At 41.1% G+C, this 20,736-nt stretch overlaps 1 protein-coding gene across 1 annotated transcript in view; it reads right to left on the reverse strand.

The window, feature by feature from the left end:
• SPAG17 (sperm associated antigen 17) overlaps positions 1-20,736 on the reverse strand; it is a 140,518-nt gene that overhangs the window by 25,708 nt on the left and 94,074 nt on the right. The window contains exons 25-35 of the mRNA XM_036343930.1: positions 20,096-20,271; positions 18,564-18,684; positions 14,615-14,793; positions 12,826-12,985; positions 9,998-10,215; positions 8,139-8,283; positions 6,357-6,514; positions 5,679-5,867; positions 3,193-3,338; positions 2,958-3,088; positions 1,181-1,308 (exon numbers count right to left, since the gene is read on the reverse strand). Coding sequence (XP_036199823.1) covers positions 1,181-1,308; positions 2,958-3,088; positions 3,193-3,338; positions 5,679-5,867; positions 6,357-6,514; positions 8,139-8,283; positions 9,998-10,215; positions 12,826-12,985; positions 14,615-14,793; positions 18,564-18,684; positions 20,096-20,271 — 1,751 coding nt within the window. The remainder of the gene's footprint in view (positions 1-1,180; positions 1,309-2,957; positions 3,089-3,192; positions 3,339-5,678; positions 5,868-6,356; positions 6,515-8,138; positions 8,284-9,997; positions 10,216-12,825; positions 12,986-14,614; positions 14,794-18,563; positions 18,685-20,095; positions 20,272-20,736) is intronic.

Raw genomic sequence — 20,736 nt, forward strand, 5'->3', positions numbered from 1 at the left:
TGCCCCTGCTATTATAAAATTATTCAGGAAAGCAAAAATCATCATAACTCAAAACATTATCCTCTTCACTTAACACTAGTATCTCTCTCTGATCATCTTATCAATGCCTTCACTGACTTAATAATTTAATACCTGACAATAAGCTGGACGTATTACTTAAACTGCTTGCAAGATGAAATGGAAAGTCTTGTGAGATTCAGGACTTCAAGGTTCTCACTCCAGATATTTTCTTTCATTCTTAAAAAAACTTTAGGTGGAGGCTTTTCTACTGTGACCTAATTACAATATTTATTTTTTAACATTATAGTTTAAATCCCTGTGTATAATCCTTTACATTTTTCTTGTGAATTTAATTTATGAATTAATGAGATAAGAAGAAATTGTGCGTTAAAACTAACAAATAAGGAACCAGTGGAGAGAAGATTTTTGTATTGCATATCAGTAATTCCATGACAGCAGAACTGTAACATGGGTTACTCAGAGTATTTTTATATCATGAGAAGATGTTCAAGCCTGCAATGTAGGGTAAAAGAAATAAAACAGATTAGCTGGTCAGGTTTATCTAAATCTACAGTGTCAAAGTCTTCAAATATAAAATTCCAGCCCTAACCGGTTTGGCTCAGTGGATAGAGCATTGTCCCGTGGACTGAAGGGTCCCAGGTTCGATTCTGGTCAAGGGCATGTACCTTGGTTGTGGCACATCCCCAGTAGGGGGTGTGCAAGAGGCAGCTGATAGATGTTTCTCTCTCATTGATGTTTCTAACTCTCTATCCCTCTCCCTTCCTCTCTGTAAAATCAATAAAATATATTAAAAAAAAATAAAATTCCATAAGCCCATTCACAACTTACATAATAATAAAAAAAATATGGCCCTAACCAGTTTGGCTCAGTGGATAGAGCATCGGCCTGCAGACTGAAGGGTCCCAGGTTTGATTCCGGTCAAGGGCATGTACCTTGGTTGCAGGCATATCCCCAATAGGGAGTGTGCAGGAGGCAGCTGAATTGATGTTTCTCTCTCATCGATGTTTTTAACTCTCTATCCCTATCCCTTCCTCTCTGTAAAAAATCAATAAAATATTTTTTTAAAAAAGAATGAATATATGTGAGAAGACCTGAGACTCTGGTTTCATTTATGAATGGATATGCAAATTTAGTGACTTTTCAGCTAGAAAAGTTATACCTCTACTGGGGGGAATGTCTCCCATGTCCTCGACTGGAGATTCGGAGGAACAATTGTATCGAGCTCTTTCTTCATCAGCCATGGCGATGCTTCACAAAAAGGGCGAAGGACAGTGATGCTGAGGGCACCTTGTTGAAAGAGAGTCATCAGAGGATCACTTTTCTATCAAAAATATTCTGAAAATTTCCATGGGCATTCACTAAATTCAACAACCACTATTTGATAAGTGAGACACAGCAATGATGCTTAAGGGCCTTAAGATCTCAAAAGAAAGGTGGCTTTTAGTCACTGCAACACCTACAGACTGGATTTAGATGACCTGAAAGTACTCATTGTCCTTCAAAACTCACATCCACGTCCTGTCCATCCCACCACTAAACATTTCTGGAGTTCAGCACTTCTTCCCTCTCCACTGTCCCTCCTTAGATCATTCGCCTCCGAGAGATCCTATTTGGGATTGCAGCAAGGACTAGCTTTTCTGCCCATATCTACTCGGCGAGTGAACCTTCCCCAGCAGTCAGGGTGACTGATTACCTTAAGCCATGATTTCAGCTATTCATTGACTTACCATTGCTCACAGGATAAAACTGAGTCTTTTTAAATATTTTCTCACCCTGCACCATTCTTCCTTTCTGAGCTTCAGGTGCTACAGCCTTTCCCCTATTTTCTCCAGTGTTTTATGCTTCCTGCTTTGTATTCTCTCTTCTAAGATAGCTTTCCCTCCCATCTTAATGAACTCCTACATATCCGCCAGCTGTTGGTTCCAGTGTCTTCAGGGAAGCCTTCCATACTCTCTTAGCTCACCACTGTATCCCTAATACCCAGCCAGTGTTTGGCACATGGTGGGTTATCAAGTAGGTGCTAGTTAAATGCAATTTGAATTCTTGTTCTCACACAGTTCCATACATGTACTGTACAACCAGTGAGAGCACCCCACTCTCCACATTCACAAAGAGCATGTGCACTGATACCATGTTAAGCGCCCAGCCTGTTTTGTCTTCCAGACTGAAAGTATAGTATCAGTCACCGGTGACTGACATGGCACTCAATGTGATACACTAAAAGATCTAACTGCACACAGATGCAGGTATATTTATAAACAAGCACAAAATATATCCTACCAACCAGAGAAAAAATTAAAACACACACACATACACTTAGACTCACTAGAACATTAGTTTGGTACACAGATAAAATGCAAGTTTATATCTATGTTTAAATACACATATTACATACACGGATGATTCAAACTTAATGCAATATGTGTCTCTAATCTTTACTCACAGACTTTTTTTGAAATTGAAAGTTATACAAATGTCCAATGAATACATGACAAAACATATTTCAAGTTGGCTTTCTAACTCACACATCAAATGTACTTTCTCTTTTTATTCTATTAAATTCATTAAGGTAACACTGTCAAAATGACAAAAAATTAACTTACAGGGGATATCCTACTTTTCTTTTTTTTTTCTACCAAGATTAAACAAACACATAAATAGGAACCTAGGTACCTACATAACATACTTAAACACAGATACAAATCTGCATATGGGTAGGAGAGTGACTCATCCTCCACAGTTTACATAGGTTGATGCTCAGATAAATCTTGGTCTGAGCACAAATAACTATATATATAGGTTGACACAGTCAGGTAAAAAGTAGAATTGAAAAGTGAGCAAAGGGAAAAAGTAGAGACGACCTAGGCGTGGACTGGATAGGAAAGGTGAGAGTTTGGGAAGGGACACAGTGAGCTCCAGCCTGGTAGGCTTCCTACCTGGCTGCTCCTGCACTGGCTCTTGAAGAACTACGGTAGTTGGTTCTCCGTATGCCAAGGACAGATACTCTTCAATGTCACTGTCTCGAAGAAGTTCCACTCCTGATCCATCGGCATAGACAACAAAAAACCTATTTGAAGAAATAAAAATTGAATCACTTGACGTATTCAGTTAAAATGCCCCTTGAACTCCGAATTAAAAATAAAAGTCCTGGTATTATTTTTATCGTATTACCTGGGGACATGTTCACCAAAGATTTGCAGATGATTCTTATGAAGGTGAGCAGATGATAAATTATCATAGCCTTCTGGACTTGCATCTAAATGATCTTCCAAATTGATTTCAGGTAGCCTAGTTGATACGCTACCATCAGCCATGACCTAAGGGACAAAGTATATTAGCAACTGAAAGAAAAAACGCCATAAAGCTTACATTTCTGCTCATCACACTTGAGAAGTAGATGATTTTTTGTATTCTCAGAAAATCAGGTATTTTTATTTATTTATAAGGTATTGCTCACTAAGTACAGATTGCATAAAACTGAAAACCTAATAGCACATGTTCACTCACAAACCACACCTAGACTGTGAAAACAAATTAGAAAAACCAGAAATCCCCTGAAGAAGGTGACTAGGAAGGCAGAGGTCTCCAAACCTTATCTTCTGAGGATCAGTTCAAGGAACTGGGATTTAAACATGGAGGAAAGGCTGGTCATGTGCTAGTTGTCTTGAAAGATTGAGTGACAGCATGGAAGAGGTTTATATTCTGCGACTCCAAGCACAGAATTAGGATGCATGGAGAGAGTACATAGGGAAACAGATTGAGTATCAGTATGAGAGGAAACATGCTAGCCCTCACTACTGTCTAGATATGGCATGGGTTTTTCCAGGAAGCAGTGCAGTCCAGGCTGAAAGACCACCATAGAGGATGGCCAAGAAGAGCATCAACGCCTAGAAGAATGCTTGGCCTGGATAACCCATGTGTTCAACCTAGAAGGGCTGGGCTTTCAATTTAAATTCATTGTAAATTTAAATTTGTTAGGAGCCTAAATTCATGCTGTGAAGAGCTTTATTTGCTTAGTACAAAAACAAACAAACAAACAAACAAACAAACAAACAAACAAAAAAGCCAAGCTGGAACACGGCTTGTCTGAATAACAAAACAAAGTTGGGGACTCTGTGGTATGGTTCCAATCTAAAATAACTGCACCACCAACACACAAAATTCCATTCTTGGGTGAGGAGTGGAAAAAAAAAGATAAATGCCTAAAGGAGGGGTTGACAAACCTTCTTCCACCGCCCCCGCCCCCAAAGGCCAGATAGTAAATAGTTTAAAGTTGGTGGGCCATAGAGCCTATGTTGTAAATACTCAACTCTACCCTTCCATGACCAGCAGCCATGGACCAGTAAGCATCGCTGTGTTCTAGTAAAACTTTATATAACGACTAGAGGCCTGGTGCAGGAATTTGTGCATGGGTGGGGTCCCTCGGCCTGGCTGGGGATTGGGGCTGATCAGGGCCCTTTCACCTAGTCCCACTTGGGGCTGATCGGGGCTAGCCTGCTGGGGGGAAGGACCATGGGAAGTTGGCTGTGGGAGCGCACTGACCACCAGGGGACAGCTCCTGCATTGAGTATCTGCCCCTGGTGGTCAGTGTGTGTCATGTGACCGGTCAACTAGTCTTAACAGTCACTTAGGCATATATATATATATATATATATATATATATATATATATATATATAGAGAGAGAGAGAGAGAGAGAGAGAGAGAGAGAGAGAGAGAGAGAGATAGATATAGATCTATATCTAGATAGATAGATAGATATACATATAGATAGATACTGAAATTTGTATTTCCTGTCATTTTTTTAAATATATTTCTTTATTGATTTCAGAGAGAAGGAGAAGGAGAGAAAGATAGAAACATCAATGATGAGAGAGAATCATTGATTGGCTGCCTCCTGCACACCCCCTACTGGGGAACAAGCCTGCAACCCAGGCATGTGCCCTTGGCCAGAATCGAACCTGGGACCCTTCAGTCCGCAGGCCGATGCTCTATCCACTGAGCCAAGCCGGCTAGGGCTTTCCTTTCATTTTTATGTGTCAAGAAACATTATTCTCCTTTTGATGTTTTCCTAACCACTAAAAAATATAAAAACAATTTTTAGCTCATACAAACAAATGGCCAGGGTTTGCCAATGCCTGGCCTAGAGGTAAGAGGGTAGTTGTGCTTTTGAGGGACAGAGAAACAGAAGGTAGAGTTCTGTCCGAGTAGCTAAACTCCACTTCAGGCTTCCCCACCTCCCTATCTTCATCCCCACAGAACCCTCATTAACTGAAATTCTCACCGTGGATTCTCTGCCTGCTGTCCATGCATTTGCTCTTACTTTACCCTGGACACAGACCACTCTTCCACCATTCCTTTGTGTTGGCATTATTTATAGATGTTTAGTTTTTTCCACTGTTTCATCCACTATGTTTTAATTAATTACTTAGCTTTAGCATTTCTACCATTCCAATAGCTAGGCTTTCTATTCCCTACGCAAGTACACTTGATAATCAAAAATACTGACATTCGCTACCACTTGCCCAAAGTATTGGCAGTTAGTAGATAACTTACTCCAAAGCTGCTAAGGTAAAAAGCTACGTGGAGGCTCTCTCATGTGAAATATCTGAAAAGCAAAGCCATAGCCTCTCTTTCCAAACTAATGATACATTTTACCTCAAAGGTGTTTCCCTGTGGGTCCAGGACCTGACAGATAACCTCTGAGGTGTGCTTCATGATGTACATGCTAGCTCTCAGCTGCTCACGGTTTTGGAAAGGATGGTATATATCACTGCTTGATTCATGGCAATATATAGCTGAACAATCCCTATCGATATAGAGACAGCCTGTGTTTGGAGGTAACACCTGGAAGGGTATCAGAAAGAGAGAAATTATTTTAAATTTCTTAATCAAATTAAGGAATTTGGAGAATCATTTTAGGACAAAAATTATTCACAGATCTCTGCCACAAACTGTGTTTCCAGGAAGAAAATCTGAGAATAAGATTTGGGAAGGACTACCTGATAAGGAGGTGCACTGAATAATTAGCATCTAATTTGTCCCAAGTCCTCATATTTCATCTACTTACTTCACTATTTCTTTCGAGTAATTGCTGTACTTTCTTATTTCAGATGTTTAATATAAAATAATAAAAACATTTTAACTGAAGCAAAAACACGTGGCCCTATTTAAACTGTTGAACCCTTCATGATCTTGGGCAGGAGTCATCTCCAAGAGGGTCCACATGGCAGGCATGCTCACTGCCCTGGTTCAGTGGGTTTTCTTAGTTGAATGGACATTTACCTTTGGCACTCCTTTTCCTCCTCCCAATGCCACTTCTCCCCCAAGACCTACCTGGTATGTTCCCTGTGGCTTTGCAATAACAGATGTCCCATCCCCAAAGGTGGCACAGCATCTACTGTCCTCGCAGTTGGTGATGACAGTGGCATAGTGTGAACTTTCTATCCGCATGCACTTCACCTGCCTAGTGGCAGTCACCTGAGGACCTTCATCTGCGGGCAAATGCATGGCAAGCAGATCTGAGAGCATGCACACATTGGAAACATGCTGCTTGCTAATTTTGCTCCTGTCTCCTGGCTGCCTCGACTGGAAGTTCAGACTGAGTGCTGAGAGCTCACTCCACAAGGCAGGAGTGCCCAGGTTCTCGCTGGCAACATAGAGCAATAATCCCAGAGGATCTTTTCAGACTTAGTGTAGTGTGCTGTTTAATTCTCACTACTATTTTTACTTTGAAAAATTGAAAACATCCGGAAAAGCATAATTACTCAATCAACATTTGCACTTGTTAATATTCTGCTATATTTGCTTCAACATTTTTAATATGTACATAAGAATTTATTCTCAGTTTATTCCCTTCTCTTGCAATCCATATGTATACTTTTATATGAAGACCCGATGCACGAAGATTCGTGTAAGAATGGGCCTTCCTTCCCCTGGCTGCCGGCACTGCCTTCGCTCCAGGTGGAGCCGCCTTTCTGCCTTTCCACGCTGCCCAGAGGCCCACAGCAGCTGAGGTGGTGCGGAATGCCTGCATCCCGCCCTGCCCCTGGCCACTTGGCACCTGTGTATGCAAATTAACCCACCATCTTTGTTGGGTTAATTTGCATACTCACTCCTGATTGGCTGTTGGGCAAGGTACAGTCAATTTGCATATTTCCCTTTTATTAGTGTAGATGCGTACCAAAACAATGTATAATATTTTGCGTGCTTTAAATTTGCATGTTATATGTTACTCTGTATCATTCTGCAACTGCTTTTCTCAGCCTTATTTTGAGACCTTTAGCCATTTTGATATACTTATTTGTGTGTACATGTATATTGTGTGTGCACTTCTTTCCTTTCAACTGCTATATAGTATTCCTTTGTAAGTATATACCACATGTTATTTTTCTGTTCTGCTGTTGATGGGCATTCATGCTTTCCAATATTTTAATATTATACTCAGTGTTGTAAATAGCACCCCTGCACCTATTTCCTTATATAAATGCATAAGAGTGTTTTTCTATATCTACCCAGGTGTGGAGTTAGTGAATCCTATGATAGGTACCTTTACAATTTCCTAGATATTTTTAAATTGCCCTCCCAATTGACTCTTAATTATCACTCTGTCTAGTGGGGCATAAAGACACCCGCTTTTCCCACTCACTTGCCAATTTCATTGCACTTAATTTGGCAATGAAGCATTAATGCATGAAATAAACTCTGGAATTAAAGAAAAGGAAGTCAGGTAATAATTTTTCTCTAAAAATCTTGTTCAGATTTAGGTTAGGAAGGCTGGTAGGCGTTTAGAATCTTTGAACAGGTGCCAGTTGCTTAGCAGCTGCAGCTGGCCTGAGGCATGCTTGGAATTGAAGGGGGGCCTAGCTGAGTTCACCTGTTTATTCAAATTTGATTCCTTAAAGATCTAAGAAATTAAGTCTGAGAGCTAATGTCCAGGACAGTTGAGTCATGATTTTTAACTTTTAGTTGCCACCATAGCAGACTATAGGTTTTTGGGAATGAAAATGGAAAAGCCACTATTACTACCCATGAGCCAACTAGAGCTGCTATCTCTCTGCCTATCAAATTCTAGAGACTTATAAAATAATGTCACATACTTGAAAAAAAAAAGCATACTTATTTCTTGATCACTCAAACGAATAAAATTATCTTCATAAACTTGGTAAAAGGTTGTGATTCTGGTCCCATCAGCATGGTCCACTATCCGCGTGCCATCCTGCTTCTCCACGATGATTGCTTTGTCCTCCCGAGTGGTCATAACCTGGACACAAAGGCAGGGCATTTGGTTTGGTCAGTGGCCAATCCCAAGTGCGCTCATTTTCACACCCTGGGGAATATCATCAATGCCTGGTTATGTATTTATAAGTGGAAGCTTTATCTTATCTATTTGGTCTGACCTTTACAACAAACCTGGAAGGCTGAACATTTAGGTTGAGAAGAGGTTAAGATACTTGCTCAAGGTCACCTGGCAAGTGCCAGGGCTGCTGCTGGATTAAGGCCTTCTGACTTCAAAACTGATGCTCCTTTCACGGTCACATAGTTGTGAGTGAAAATTTAACATCAGGACTGGCCTGACCCTGGTCTGGCTGGGGAAATGTCCCCAGGACATGCTTCCTTGGAAATTAAAGATTGAAGGTGAGTGTGGCTTGCTGAGCCTGTCATGCATGTTATGTGGGTTGTCTCGTTTCATCAGAACAGAACATGAGGATTGGTGGGGGCAGGGGCTGAGGCTTCTCTGAGCCAGGTTGGTCCGTACCCTCACATACTCCTGTGGGTGGCTGCGCAGTGATGTGTGGGCCTGAGGGTAGCAGAAGGAGTGTCTGTAGCTGGTGGCTGGGCCTCCCAGCTGGATGAGGCTGCTGCATTGACCACACTGATATCCTTCCCTAAAGCTGAGGAAATGCAGTTGAAATGAATGCCAATTGTGTTCTGGTAGTTTGATTGTCAGTTTTAAACCATAATCTCTTCTGTTCTAGTAGATAATGTAAGTCATCTCAACAGCAAGCAGACATTTTGCTTTGACCAGCAGCACATGGTTGTAAATGGGTAGGAAGTCCACAAACCAGAGATAAGACACCTAGGAAATTCTTCGTCTTGTTTAGACTCAGAGGGTGTCAGAGGACTATCTGAGGGATAGAAAGAGCCCAGTGTTCAGTCACCAATGATTGTTCTAATCCTGGCTCTCTCACTTCCAGGATGCATACTCTTGACCATATTATGTAACTTGCTGAGACTCAATTTCCTCATCAGTATAACAATATTCATTGGTGTAAGGACTAATGAGATAATGTTTGCAAAATCCCTAACAAAAAGTCCTGCATATAGAAGGTGCTATTTATTATTCATGTGAGGAATTTCAATTCCACATCCTAAACAAAACCATTATTTTCTATATCACTCATAAGGTACCTATTTTTATGCTACAAATGAAATGTTTTGTACAGTTATTCTGTGGTGTCTTGAATTTTTTAATGTGAGAATTTTCTTAAATATATTAAGTTCTTTGAAATCAACGTTCATGAACAAATTCCTACCACTCACATCAGGTGCACACAAAGAATTAATAATAAGGCATAGGCCCTTATTTCTATGAGGTAAGACATATACACAAATGCATTCAACATAAGGAAATAATGACATTATTAATCATATGTCTTAAGAGTGGTATAGAAAATTCATTACCTGTCTCCATTTCAAAAATTAGTATTTTATGATGATGTTCTATGCTGGTTAAATAAATGGCAAAATGTTTTAGATTTGGGGAGAAAGATCCATCTATTCATCCATTCATTCTTCCTTCCATCCATCCACCCATCCATCCACATACTCACCCACCCACCCACTCACCAACCTACCCACTATTAACTATTTAAAAAATTGTTATTGAAAATTTACTCTTTTCAGGCACTGTTCTATGCGTTGTTTCAAAATTCTCATGATTTAGGTAATTTTTCAATATAAACAGTTTGCCATACCGTTCCAGTGACAGGATCTGTGGCCTGAAAAGATAAAAATGGTGCTAAGCCTGCTATTTTTTCGGATCCTTTGGTGCCAATCCGATTCCCTTCAGGTGTAGTTGTAAACCAGGTGCCCACATGAGCCTCCATTGGAGTCACTATGTGAACCGTTTCTATGGGAGGTTCATGGATTTCACTCTTGTGTAACACCGCAGACTGATTTTTGTGACTTTTTCCTGCAGAAGTTTAAGTAAAATCAAACACAACAATATAACTATAATGTCGATTATATGAATCATTCATTGTTTAGTTCAGTATAAAAGACATTGTGACACAGAAATTCTAAGTAGTATTTCTCAATTATATTATTTCTCAAATGATGAAAATATCAGGTCATGAATATCTTAATCTTGGTACTTGAACTTTGGCTGGATTCTTGTCACCTTCCTCCAAATATACACGTGCATATATACAATTCACTCTCTATGACATCATACGTATTCTAGCCCATTTCTGCACTTTGAGTTTTGCTTATATCTTCTGGATCACACTTTCCAATTTCAAACTCGTGTGGGCAGTATCTAAGATGAATGGAACAGGATCCTGAACAAAATGCAGAGGAAAGGCTTCGAATGTGCCAGGGGTCAGGATAGGGGTGGTCCTTTCATGACAGGTGTTTAGGAAGCACTGGTAAAATACAACCTCTAATCATGGATGCATCTAAGAAAGCAACCCTATTTAAAAATGGGCAAGATATATCAATAGGCACCTCACTGAAGACAATATATGGTTAGTAAATAAGCATATCATTAGGGATTAAAATTAAAACAACAATGAAATATCACTACAGACCAATTAGAATGGGTAAAATCCAAAAAACTGACACCACCAAATGCTGATAAGAAAGTGGGGCAACTGGAACTCTCAAACATTGCTGGTGGGGATGCAAAAATGATATAGCCACTTTGGAAGACAGTCTGGCAGTTTCTTTCAAAGCTAAACATATATGGAATATGCTCCTAGGTATTTATATAAATGACTGAAAATATCCTGTATAATAAAAGGCTACTATGCAAATTGTCCCTCTTGACAGGGAGTTTGACCAGGGGGAGGGGCTGGCTGGCCCTACCTTCAGGGCCCCCCCCCCCCCCGCAATCGGGGGCAGGGCTGGCCAGCCAAATGACTGTGGCCCTTCCCCCTGGAAGGTCCCACCCCCAATCTAAATCCCCCACACCGATCAGGGCCGGCTGGCCGGACTCCACCCATGCATGAATTCATGCACTGGGCCTCTATTGTTCATATAAAAACCTGCATGCAAATGTGTAAAAGCAGCTTCATCCCAATTGCCAAAACACTGGACACCACCAATCGAGTAGGGCAAAAGGAGGCATACAGCTGTGAGTACATGAAACACAGAGTTTATTCTTGTGCCATTACTTATTAGTTACTGAATTATTTTCCATATGAACAACTGTGAACTTACTTTTGTGTCACCCTGGATATCCATCAAAACGTGAATGGATAAACAAATTTTTGCACATCTATATAACAGACTGTTATTCTGTTAATTAAAACAAATGAACTTTCATGCCATGAAAAGTCCAGAAGGAATCTTAAATGTATGTTACTAACTGAAATAAGCCAATCTGAAAAGGTTACATACTAGAGGATTCCAACTACATGGCCTTGTAGAAAATGTAAAACTACAGAGACATTGAAAAGATCAGTGGTTGTGAGGAATGGTTCAGGTTGGAGGAGAAGAGAAGGATGAGTAAGTGCAGGAGAGGGGATTTTCAGGGTGATGAAACTTACTGTGTGCCCTCTAATGGTGGATTCATGGCCTTATTCTTTGTGAAACCTCATAGAACTGTACAACACAAAAAGCGAACTTTACTGTAAACTACGGACCTGAGTTCATAATAATGTATCTGGTTCATCAATTGTAACAAATGTACTATACTTTCAAGATCTTAAAAATAGGGAAAATTGTGAGGCAGGAAGAGATGAAGTATATGGAACTCCCTGTACTGTGCTTTCTGCTCATTTTTCTCTGTACAACTAAAATTTCCCTAAAAACACATGAGTTAAGAAAAAACAAAAGCGAATGCATTGCCCTAGATGGAAGGGCTGTGAAGAAACCTGGAGTACACCTGCTGGAGGCAGAAGCCCTTTGGAACCAGGATGGGCCGTTAGAGAAGAGGCTACACAGACCACCTGCACACCAAGTCCTGGAATCAACAAGAGAGGGAGCCCTTGAGCCGGGAAGTTTAGAAAGCTACAGGGAGCCCTCAGTTCCCTTCTACCAGGGGCCTTCTGCTACTGCCAAAGGAAACTCTGCTTCACTAAATTCTGAGTTAACAAAAAAGGAATTCACTTTGCTTCCATACAAGATTACAGGGCACTGTGATGCGATGTGTGAAATTGACAAAAAGACTAAATCTTGGTCTCAGATCATTAAAGGCCTATGAGAAATTGAGAAAAAATTGTAACACATGAAAGACAGTGTGAGTCAGAGGTTAGCTGCTCAGATGCAAATCCCAGCTCTACCACTTACTAGCTAAGAGACCTCAAGGAAGTTACTTCTCTGTGTCTCATGTCTCAATTTCCTCATCTGTAAATTGGTATCATTAAAATATGTACTTCATAGGGTTGATATGAGAATTAGCTGATTTAATACAGAGTGGGGCATAGGGAGGTTTACAGTTGTGAGTATGCAAAACAAAGTTTATTTTTATGTTCTTATTTATTAATTATTGTATTATTTCCATACAAACAACTGTAACCTACTTTTGCTCCACCCTGTATTTACAAAATCTATTAAATCCACTGGACGCTTTGGTTATTACCTTTCTTTGGGATGACAATATCTGATGGTATTGTTTCTGACTTTTGCTGAGAAACCGAGTCCATCAAGTCTCCACTGTGAGGAGTTACTGACATTTCAACAGGAGGACAAACAGGCCCTGAATCGGGACTACTGCTCACAGAGCCATCTGCAAAGAGAATCTGAAGGAAAAGCATAAATCCAGCATTCTCAGAAGCAAGGAAGAGGCTGGTTAACAATTAACAGTGTGGGTGAAGCTGTAATAGATTAAAATGAATCCACAGAAATGCTATTTGCAGACTTCCAGACTCAACATTGGAACTCAGAGTCTACAGGTTCATAACCAGCACAAACATATTACTTTGTTTTCCACTCACCTTCTATGCTATTTGTTTTATTTTTTTATTTCCTGTCTTTTATTAGATTGACTTTTTAAAATGTTTTTTTCTTTATTCACCCTTCCCCTATGTAATTGGGAAATTATCCAGTTTCAATTTTTCTGACTACATTTAAAACTTTATCACATATTTCAATGCTTAGTTTCTATCAGTATCTATCTAGTATATATTGTATCCAGAGGCACTATTGATACATACTCTATCCAGTATCAGTATTGATAGCCTCCCAAATAACAGAACAAGAACTGTCAGTGTTGCTAATAAGAAGTCCATTTTAATTCTTTTATATGTAACTGGTTTTCTCAGGAAGCTTTTGGGATTGTCTACTATGCAGTCCTAAAATTGTACTATGATATATCTAAGTAATCTTTAAACAATTAGTATCAATCCTGATTGGTACTTGGTAGTCCTGTTTAATCTAAAGTATTTTTTAAGCTCTAGGAAAATTTACTATATTGTTTTTCATTATTTCTCCCCCCCCCCACCCCCCCGACCCTTCATTTTCTTCTTCTGGAAATTTAATCATATAGATTCCTTTTCAATGTTTTTTAATTTATCTGTTCTTCATAATCCAGCCCCCCCCATCTTTCACAATTGTTATTTTTAATATCTAAGAACTCTATTTTTTCCATAGCAACTTTTAATTTATTGAAGAGAGAGAGAGAGAGAGAGAGAGAGAGAGAGAGAGAGAGAGAGAGAGAGAGAAACATCGATCTTCTGTCCCAAAGGTGGTGATTGGGGTACACGGCCATATTTTTCACTGAGAACCCCTCTCCCTTCTTGGGGCCATATGTGGTCAGAGGATGCTCTTCCTTGGGGAGGGATGGAGCAGGGCACATGGCTTCCGGGTATTATGGTTTCTGGTTTCACCCTCCAGGTAGCAGTGAGTTACCTGGGGTACTGCCCTGATTTCTGAGCCCAGAGCTCCATTTGTGAAACATCTGTGTTAAAACTCCCATTTAAAAAATTTTGGTGGTTTTGTTTTTAATATGTTTTAAACTTTGCATTTGTTTCTCCATCATTTGAATTCCATCTGACTTGAATTTTTTAGCAATTCTCTAAGCCTTCCGATCCATTGATGACACATTGTGTTGTTCTCTAGTACAGTTATGAATTTGCTATTTAAAAGTATTTTTCTAGTATTTTAAGGTGCTTTGAGAGGGAGAGAAGGTAAACTCTGTGTTCAGTCTATAATCTTGGATCATATGTACAATGATATGTTTATTTGTATCCTGTATGGCACAGATAGTGTGTTTTCTTCTCACTATACTACTTTTTATTTGTCATTTTCAAGTGTCATTCTATTTTCAAATGAGTTGTTCCTCTTCTATGTCACAGTACTGTTCCTTACCCATAGCTTGTTTGTATTTTACTTTGCAGCAGGAAAGAGTACTTTATCTCACATCCTCTTACCTGTGTGGATCCATCCAGCATATACTTGACCACGGTGCCTTGCCTGGTGATAACCCTTGATGCCTCCTGCTCCACTGGGGGCAGCACCGTTTTATAGAAGTCATAGTGCTTTATCCTCTGGGGGTAGCTCTGTCGGACCATGATGTCCCAAGTGGGTTCCTCATCCTTAACATATTTATCTTAAAGAAAAAAGAAGCCTACTGTGAACTGGGCAATGCTGTGTGGCTGGGATTTTATCTTCTTGCTTAGTTTTTTTTAAAATTATTGTTCTTTTGTCTATATATAAGTAATAGGGCAGTTTCCACATATGCCAGAGACCCAGAGTACTGGTTCTTTGCTGCCTTTGTGAAATGTAGTAAGGTCATCTACACGCACTTAATAGGTACCTTCCCCATGTGTAAGCCATTCTCTCTAATGAAGTCCAGGACATCTCAGGGCAAAATTAGGAAAGAAGCAAAATAATGCTGCCTTAGATGTCACCTTTTCTGTCACCTGAGTGTAAACTCTGGATGCCCAAATGCTCCTCTCGAGTGCCCTGGTTGCCTGGAGCCCCAGGGGAAGTCACTCGTGTGACCTTCTCTGCCTATGTCCAAGGCTGACCCTGACGAAGGTATTGCTACTTTGTTTATGTTGTAGTTATGTTCAAGCTTAAATTAGGATATTTACAATATATGAAAGACTTTTAAGAGATTATGTGTTCCAGGCAGAGTCATTATTAACCCCATTGTCTGCCTACACATAAGGATGAAAATGTTAGACTATATAATAAAACTAATAGAAAAGACAGGTGAAACAGGTATTAAGTTGGGGTTTGATAACAGGAACAAGTAAATAAGCAAATAAGCAAAATGTCCTTGAACTTGAAAACATCTCTCTTAGTACACTCATAGCATCTTTAACTTCGAAAGACCTTAGTGGCCATTAGTCTTGGTAGCACACACTGTGGGTCCCCTCACAGAGAACCCAGACCACTAAGAATCCTTGGAAATAGAAACAAAAGTCCATAGTCTATTTCTAATAATATATAAAGCCTAATGAAAAGTGATATTGAGACAAAAGAGATCAACTACATCTAGTTTCATTTGTCTGGCAAGTAAATATGACATTAAATTGTTTTTAATAGGATACTCATCCTTTGATAGCTACACTTTTCAAATATGGCATACATTAGGGAATTATAATAAAGATGATACTTAGTTGTGAAAAAAATCAGGATCCACTGATATAATAGTTACCAGATGAAAAAAACATGGTTCAAAGGCAATAATTGAAAGGGCCATGGAGTTGGTTAGAACTCAAGTCCTAGTTCAGCGCTTGGTTTGCTGCACTTCCCTACTTCTACAGAAATAGTGGGTCTCTATGTAAATAATATTCAAATTCAGTGGCCCATCAGGTTAATTAAAAAAGCCCCACTTGTACTTAATCATCTTAATAGATTAGGAGCCATATGCAAAGTCAATAGAAATAATCCTATCTAATAAAAGAGAAACATGGTAATTGGCGTACAACCGCTACCCTTCCCATTGGCTAATCAGGGTGATATGCAAATTAACTGTCAGCCAAGATGGCGGCCGGCAGCCAGGCAGCTTGAAACTAACATGAGGCTTGCTTGCTTCAGTGACTGAGGAAACCAACATTCCCCAACTGCCTTGCAGGCCTCTGAGCCTGCAGTTTGAAACATTTTAACAAATGTATCTCAGAGCTGGAGTCGGAGCTGGAGTTATACATTGTTTCGAACCGAAACAAACCAGATACCTACTTTCAGCAGCGGAGGCCTAAGAGCTGGAGCCTCAGAGCTAAAGCTGGCCCAGAATTAAAAAAAAGAAAAAGAAAAAAAGGAGTGGTTGGGAGCTTCCGTAACCTGCCAGCCTGAAAACAGCCCTCAGCCCCTCACCCAGACTGGCCAGGCACCCCAGTGGGGACCCCCACCCTGAAGGGTGTGTGACCAGCTGCAAACAGCCCTCAGCCCCTCACCCAGGCTGGCCAAGCACCCCAGTGGGGACCCCCACCCTGAATGGTGTGTGACCAGCTGCAAACAGCCATCATCCCCTCATCCAGGCTGACCAGGCACCCCAGTGGGGACCCCCACCCTGATCCAGGACACCCTTCAGGGCAAACCAGCCAGCCCCACCCATGCACCAGGCCTCTATTCTATATAGTAAAAGGGTAATATGCCTCCCAGCACCCGGATCAGCGGAGCCGCGAGGCCTCCTGGCACCGGTATCAGCATGACAGGGGGCAGCACCCAAACCCCCTGATCACTCTGCGGCTTTGTGTGTGACAGGGGGTGAGGCCACAACCTCCCTATCCGCCCTGCTCTGTTCGTGACAGGGGAAGGCGCTCCAACCTCCTGATCAGCCCTGCTATGTGCCTGATATGGGGGAGCTCCCCAACCTCTGATCACCCTGTGGCTCTGTGTGTGACAGGGTGCGGCACCCCAACCCCCTAATCGGCCCTGCTCTGTGTGTGACAGGGTGCGGCGCCCCAACCCGCCCTCCCCCCACGGGCCCTGCTCTGTGTGTGACAGGGTAGAGCCATAACCTCCCCATCGGCCCTGCCCTGAGTGTGACAGTGGCGGCGTCCCAACCCCCTGATGGGCCCTGCTCTGTGCGTCACGGGGGGAGCTCCCCAACCCCCTGATGGGCCCTGCTCTGTGCGTCACGGGGGGAGCTCCCCAACCCCCTGATCAACCCTGCTCTGTGCGTAACAGGGGGGAGCTCCCCAACCCCCCTGATGGGCCCTGCTCTGTGCATGACAGGGGGGAGCTCCCCAACCCCCTGATCGACCCTGCTCTGTGCGTGACAGGGTAAGGAGCCCCAACCCCCCTGATGGGCCCTGCTCTGTGTGTGACAGGGGGCAGCGCCCCAAACCCCTGATTGGCCCTGCTCTGTGCATGATAGGGGGTGGCGCCGCAACCTCCCCATCGACCCTGCCTTGAGTGTGACAGGGGGCGGTGCCCTAACCCCCCAATCAGCCCTACCCTGAGCGTGACTGGGGGTGGCATCGCAACCTCCCGATCCGCCCTGCTCTGTGCATGACAGGGGGCGGCGCCCCAACACCCCAATCGGCCCTGCTCTGAGCCCGACCAGGGGCTGCACCTAGGGATTGGGCCTGCCCTCTGCCACCCGGGAGCAGGCCTAAGCCAGCAGGGCGTTATCTCCCGAGGGGTCCCAGACTGCGAGAGGGCACAGGCCAGGCTGAGGGACCCCCCCTTCCCCCCAAGGGCACAAATTTTTGTGTAGACTATAAAATTATATACTGACCTGGGAATAAGACAGGTTTTCTTCATCATTTAACCTGCACTTATCTCACTGTACTTTCTTTTGACCAGACCAGCAAAATACTATATCCGTGGCCCATTGTAGAAGCAGGAAGATAGAGCCACACAGTAGTTGTTAAGAGCACTTGCTTTGCCATGACTAAACCAAAATGGCATTTTATTTCTTTCACATAGGACTTGAATGACTTGGGCAATGACCTCTTGAAGCCTCACTTTATTTTGTAAAATGGAATTATTAGGACTTAGCTTATAGTTGTATTTTGTTATATATGGTAAGTACTTAGATAGTTCCTGGTCCATAGTATAGCCCTAGCTGGTTTGGCTCAGTGGATAAGAGCATCGGCCTGCGAACTGAAGGATCCTGGGTTCAATTCCAGTCAAGGTCACATGCCTGGGTTGCAGGCTCGATCCCCAGTAAGGAGTATTCAGGAGGCAGCCAATCAGTGATTCTCTCTCATCATTGATGTTTCTATCTCTCTCTCTCCCTCTCTATTCCTCTCTGAAATCAACAAAAAATATTTTAAAAAAATGATTATTTATTATCCTATTATTCATTATCAACAAGTGTGTATAATAGGCAGGAAAATACACAATTTCAATGGTGATTTAACTGTCTTCTACATGACTTTTTGCTCCCCTGCCTCCCTACCCCACCCAGTTAGCACTCACCTGTTGACTCTTTTTGCCCAATGAAGGTCACTAGGAGTCCATTGGGGCAAGACACATTTAGGTTTGGGAAGGTGGGAACAAAAACAGTCTCTTGTAAAACAGGTTCTGGTTCTACTTCTTCCTGTAAATAATTTCGCATGTGAATAATTGTTCATCTTTTTATAAATTAGTTATTGATTTATTATGACTGAGCAAAAACTTGCTGAATGCTTAAGATATGACTTGCCCAAGATGATAAGGCCTTGTAAGGATAATGAGTCTCCACCCTTTATGCAACTTACAACCTGCTTGTAGAATGGCACACAGATATGTGAAACAGTTAAATAGTACTCAAATGGTTGATACATCTTTCCTCAGAAAAGGGAGTTTATGGCCTAGCTGGTTTGCTCAGTGGATAGAGCATCAGTCTGTGGACTAAAGGGACCTGGGTTCAATTCAGGTCAAGGGCACATGCCTTGGTTGCAGGCTCAATCCCCAGTAGGGTATGTGCAGAAGGCAGCCAATTAATGATTCTCTCTCATCACTGATGTTTCTATCTCTCTCTCCCTCTCCCTTCCTCTCTGAAATCAATAAAACTATATATATTTTAAAGGGAGTTTTCAATATGCCAATAATTAGAGAAAAAGTCATGGAGGAGCTGGGGCCTGATTTAGGCTTTGATAGAGGCTTCTGTTTGCATATGTAGGTGTAAAGGCAGACCAATCTCCCTGATATCTTTTTTGTGCAATTGCTAAAGTTTGAAATCTAGAGACATTATGCTATCAGGATATGTGTCCTTATTTTTCTATAATGAGCACACATTGATTTTGTATTCATAAAAATAAGTGAAAATAATAGATAATTAAAAAACTATTTATAAATGAATGAGCATTTGGTTGTATCTACTTAAAAATGCTAATTAATTTTATGCCAGCTATGCCTGAACACCTTGTTTGGCTATGTGTGCTCTGGAATGAAAGTTATTCTGGAGCACACATCCAATCCCTAATGATAATTTCTGTCTTTCCACTTGGCTTTCTTTTGTTAGCCACTAAAATCATTCCACTGACCTCCCATTGCTGGATCTTCAGTTTATTCTAACTAGTCCTTTAATATTGATTACAAACAATGGAAAGACCTGAGGAGCAAATGAATAGCCATAGTGAGATTGCAGCGGTTTGTAGAATATTATAATTTCACCTCAGAGGGGGAAATTCAATGAGACTTCTCGCTTCTCATCTGACCAGGCAGAGCACCAAGAAAGGAAAGGGGGCTCAGTGATAACTATGGCCATGTGCCCATGTACCCAACAATCAACATTGGAACAGAAGAGCTCTCTCTCTCTCCCCGCTCCCTCCAAATCAATCAATAAATTAAAAGTTGCTATGGGAAAGAAAAATTCAAGAGTTCTTAGATATTAAAAATAGCAATTGTGAAAGACGCGGGGATTATAAGGACAGGAAAGTTAAAATACATTGATGTAACTCATGATTTTTAAAGAGCTGACATTGAGGCAGAAGTACACTTTAGAATCCATGGCAAGGTCCACTCACCTTTTTTTCTTCTTCTTTTGGGTGCTCCTCCTCTTTAATAGATTCTTTGTGTTTTTCTTTGACTTTTGTTTTCCCTTTTCCTTTGACTTGAGGAACTGGCACTATAACAGGAATTACTGTTGGAAGAAGTGCTGATGGGATATTCAACATTGCTTCCAACTGAGGATCCTTCTCCTCTATAAGAAGAAAACAAGGAAATTAGACATTCATATTACATATGTTTATTAAATAAATTTACATCTCATTCATTTATACAAGTTGGCAATAATTTTTACCTTGCTGAATGTGACTTATTAGTTGGATAGATTTCAGGCATAATGTAGTTGATTTGAAAATCAGGATTATAGATGAAATATTTGAGGTAGTTAATGCAATTATATATTTGATGGAGTCATTGTTTCACATGTTCTTGCCTTTCCATCTACATTTGAAAGGCATATTGATAGAGCAGTAACCATCTCTTCATTTAATTGAGACATATTTATTGGGAGACTATTATATACAAAATATGTGGAGTAGTGATAAATAAAAAAATATGTAAAAGAACTTACGAAGCCGAAATAGTCAAAATAAGATCTGCACTCAAATACCTTCAATACAAGGACATATTAAATAGTAACATAATAAGGGATACAAACAAG

The sequence above is a fragment of the Myotis myotis genome, unplaced genomic scaffold (assembly GCF_014108235.1).
Source record: "Myotis myotis isolate mMyoMyo1 unplaced genomic scaffold, mMyoMyo1.p scaffold_m19_p_18, whole genome shotgun sequence".
Taxonomy (NCBI): Eukaryota; Metazoa; Chordata; class Mammalia; order Chiroptera; family Vespertilionidae; genus Myotis; species Myotis myotis.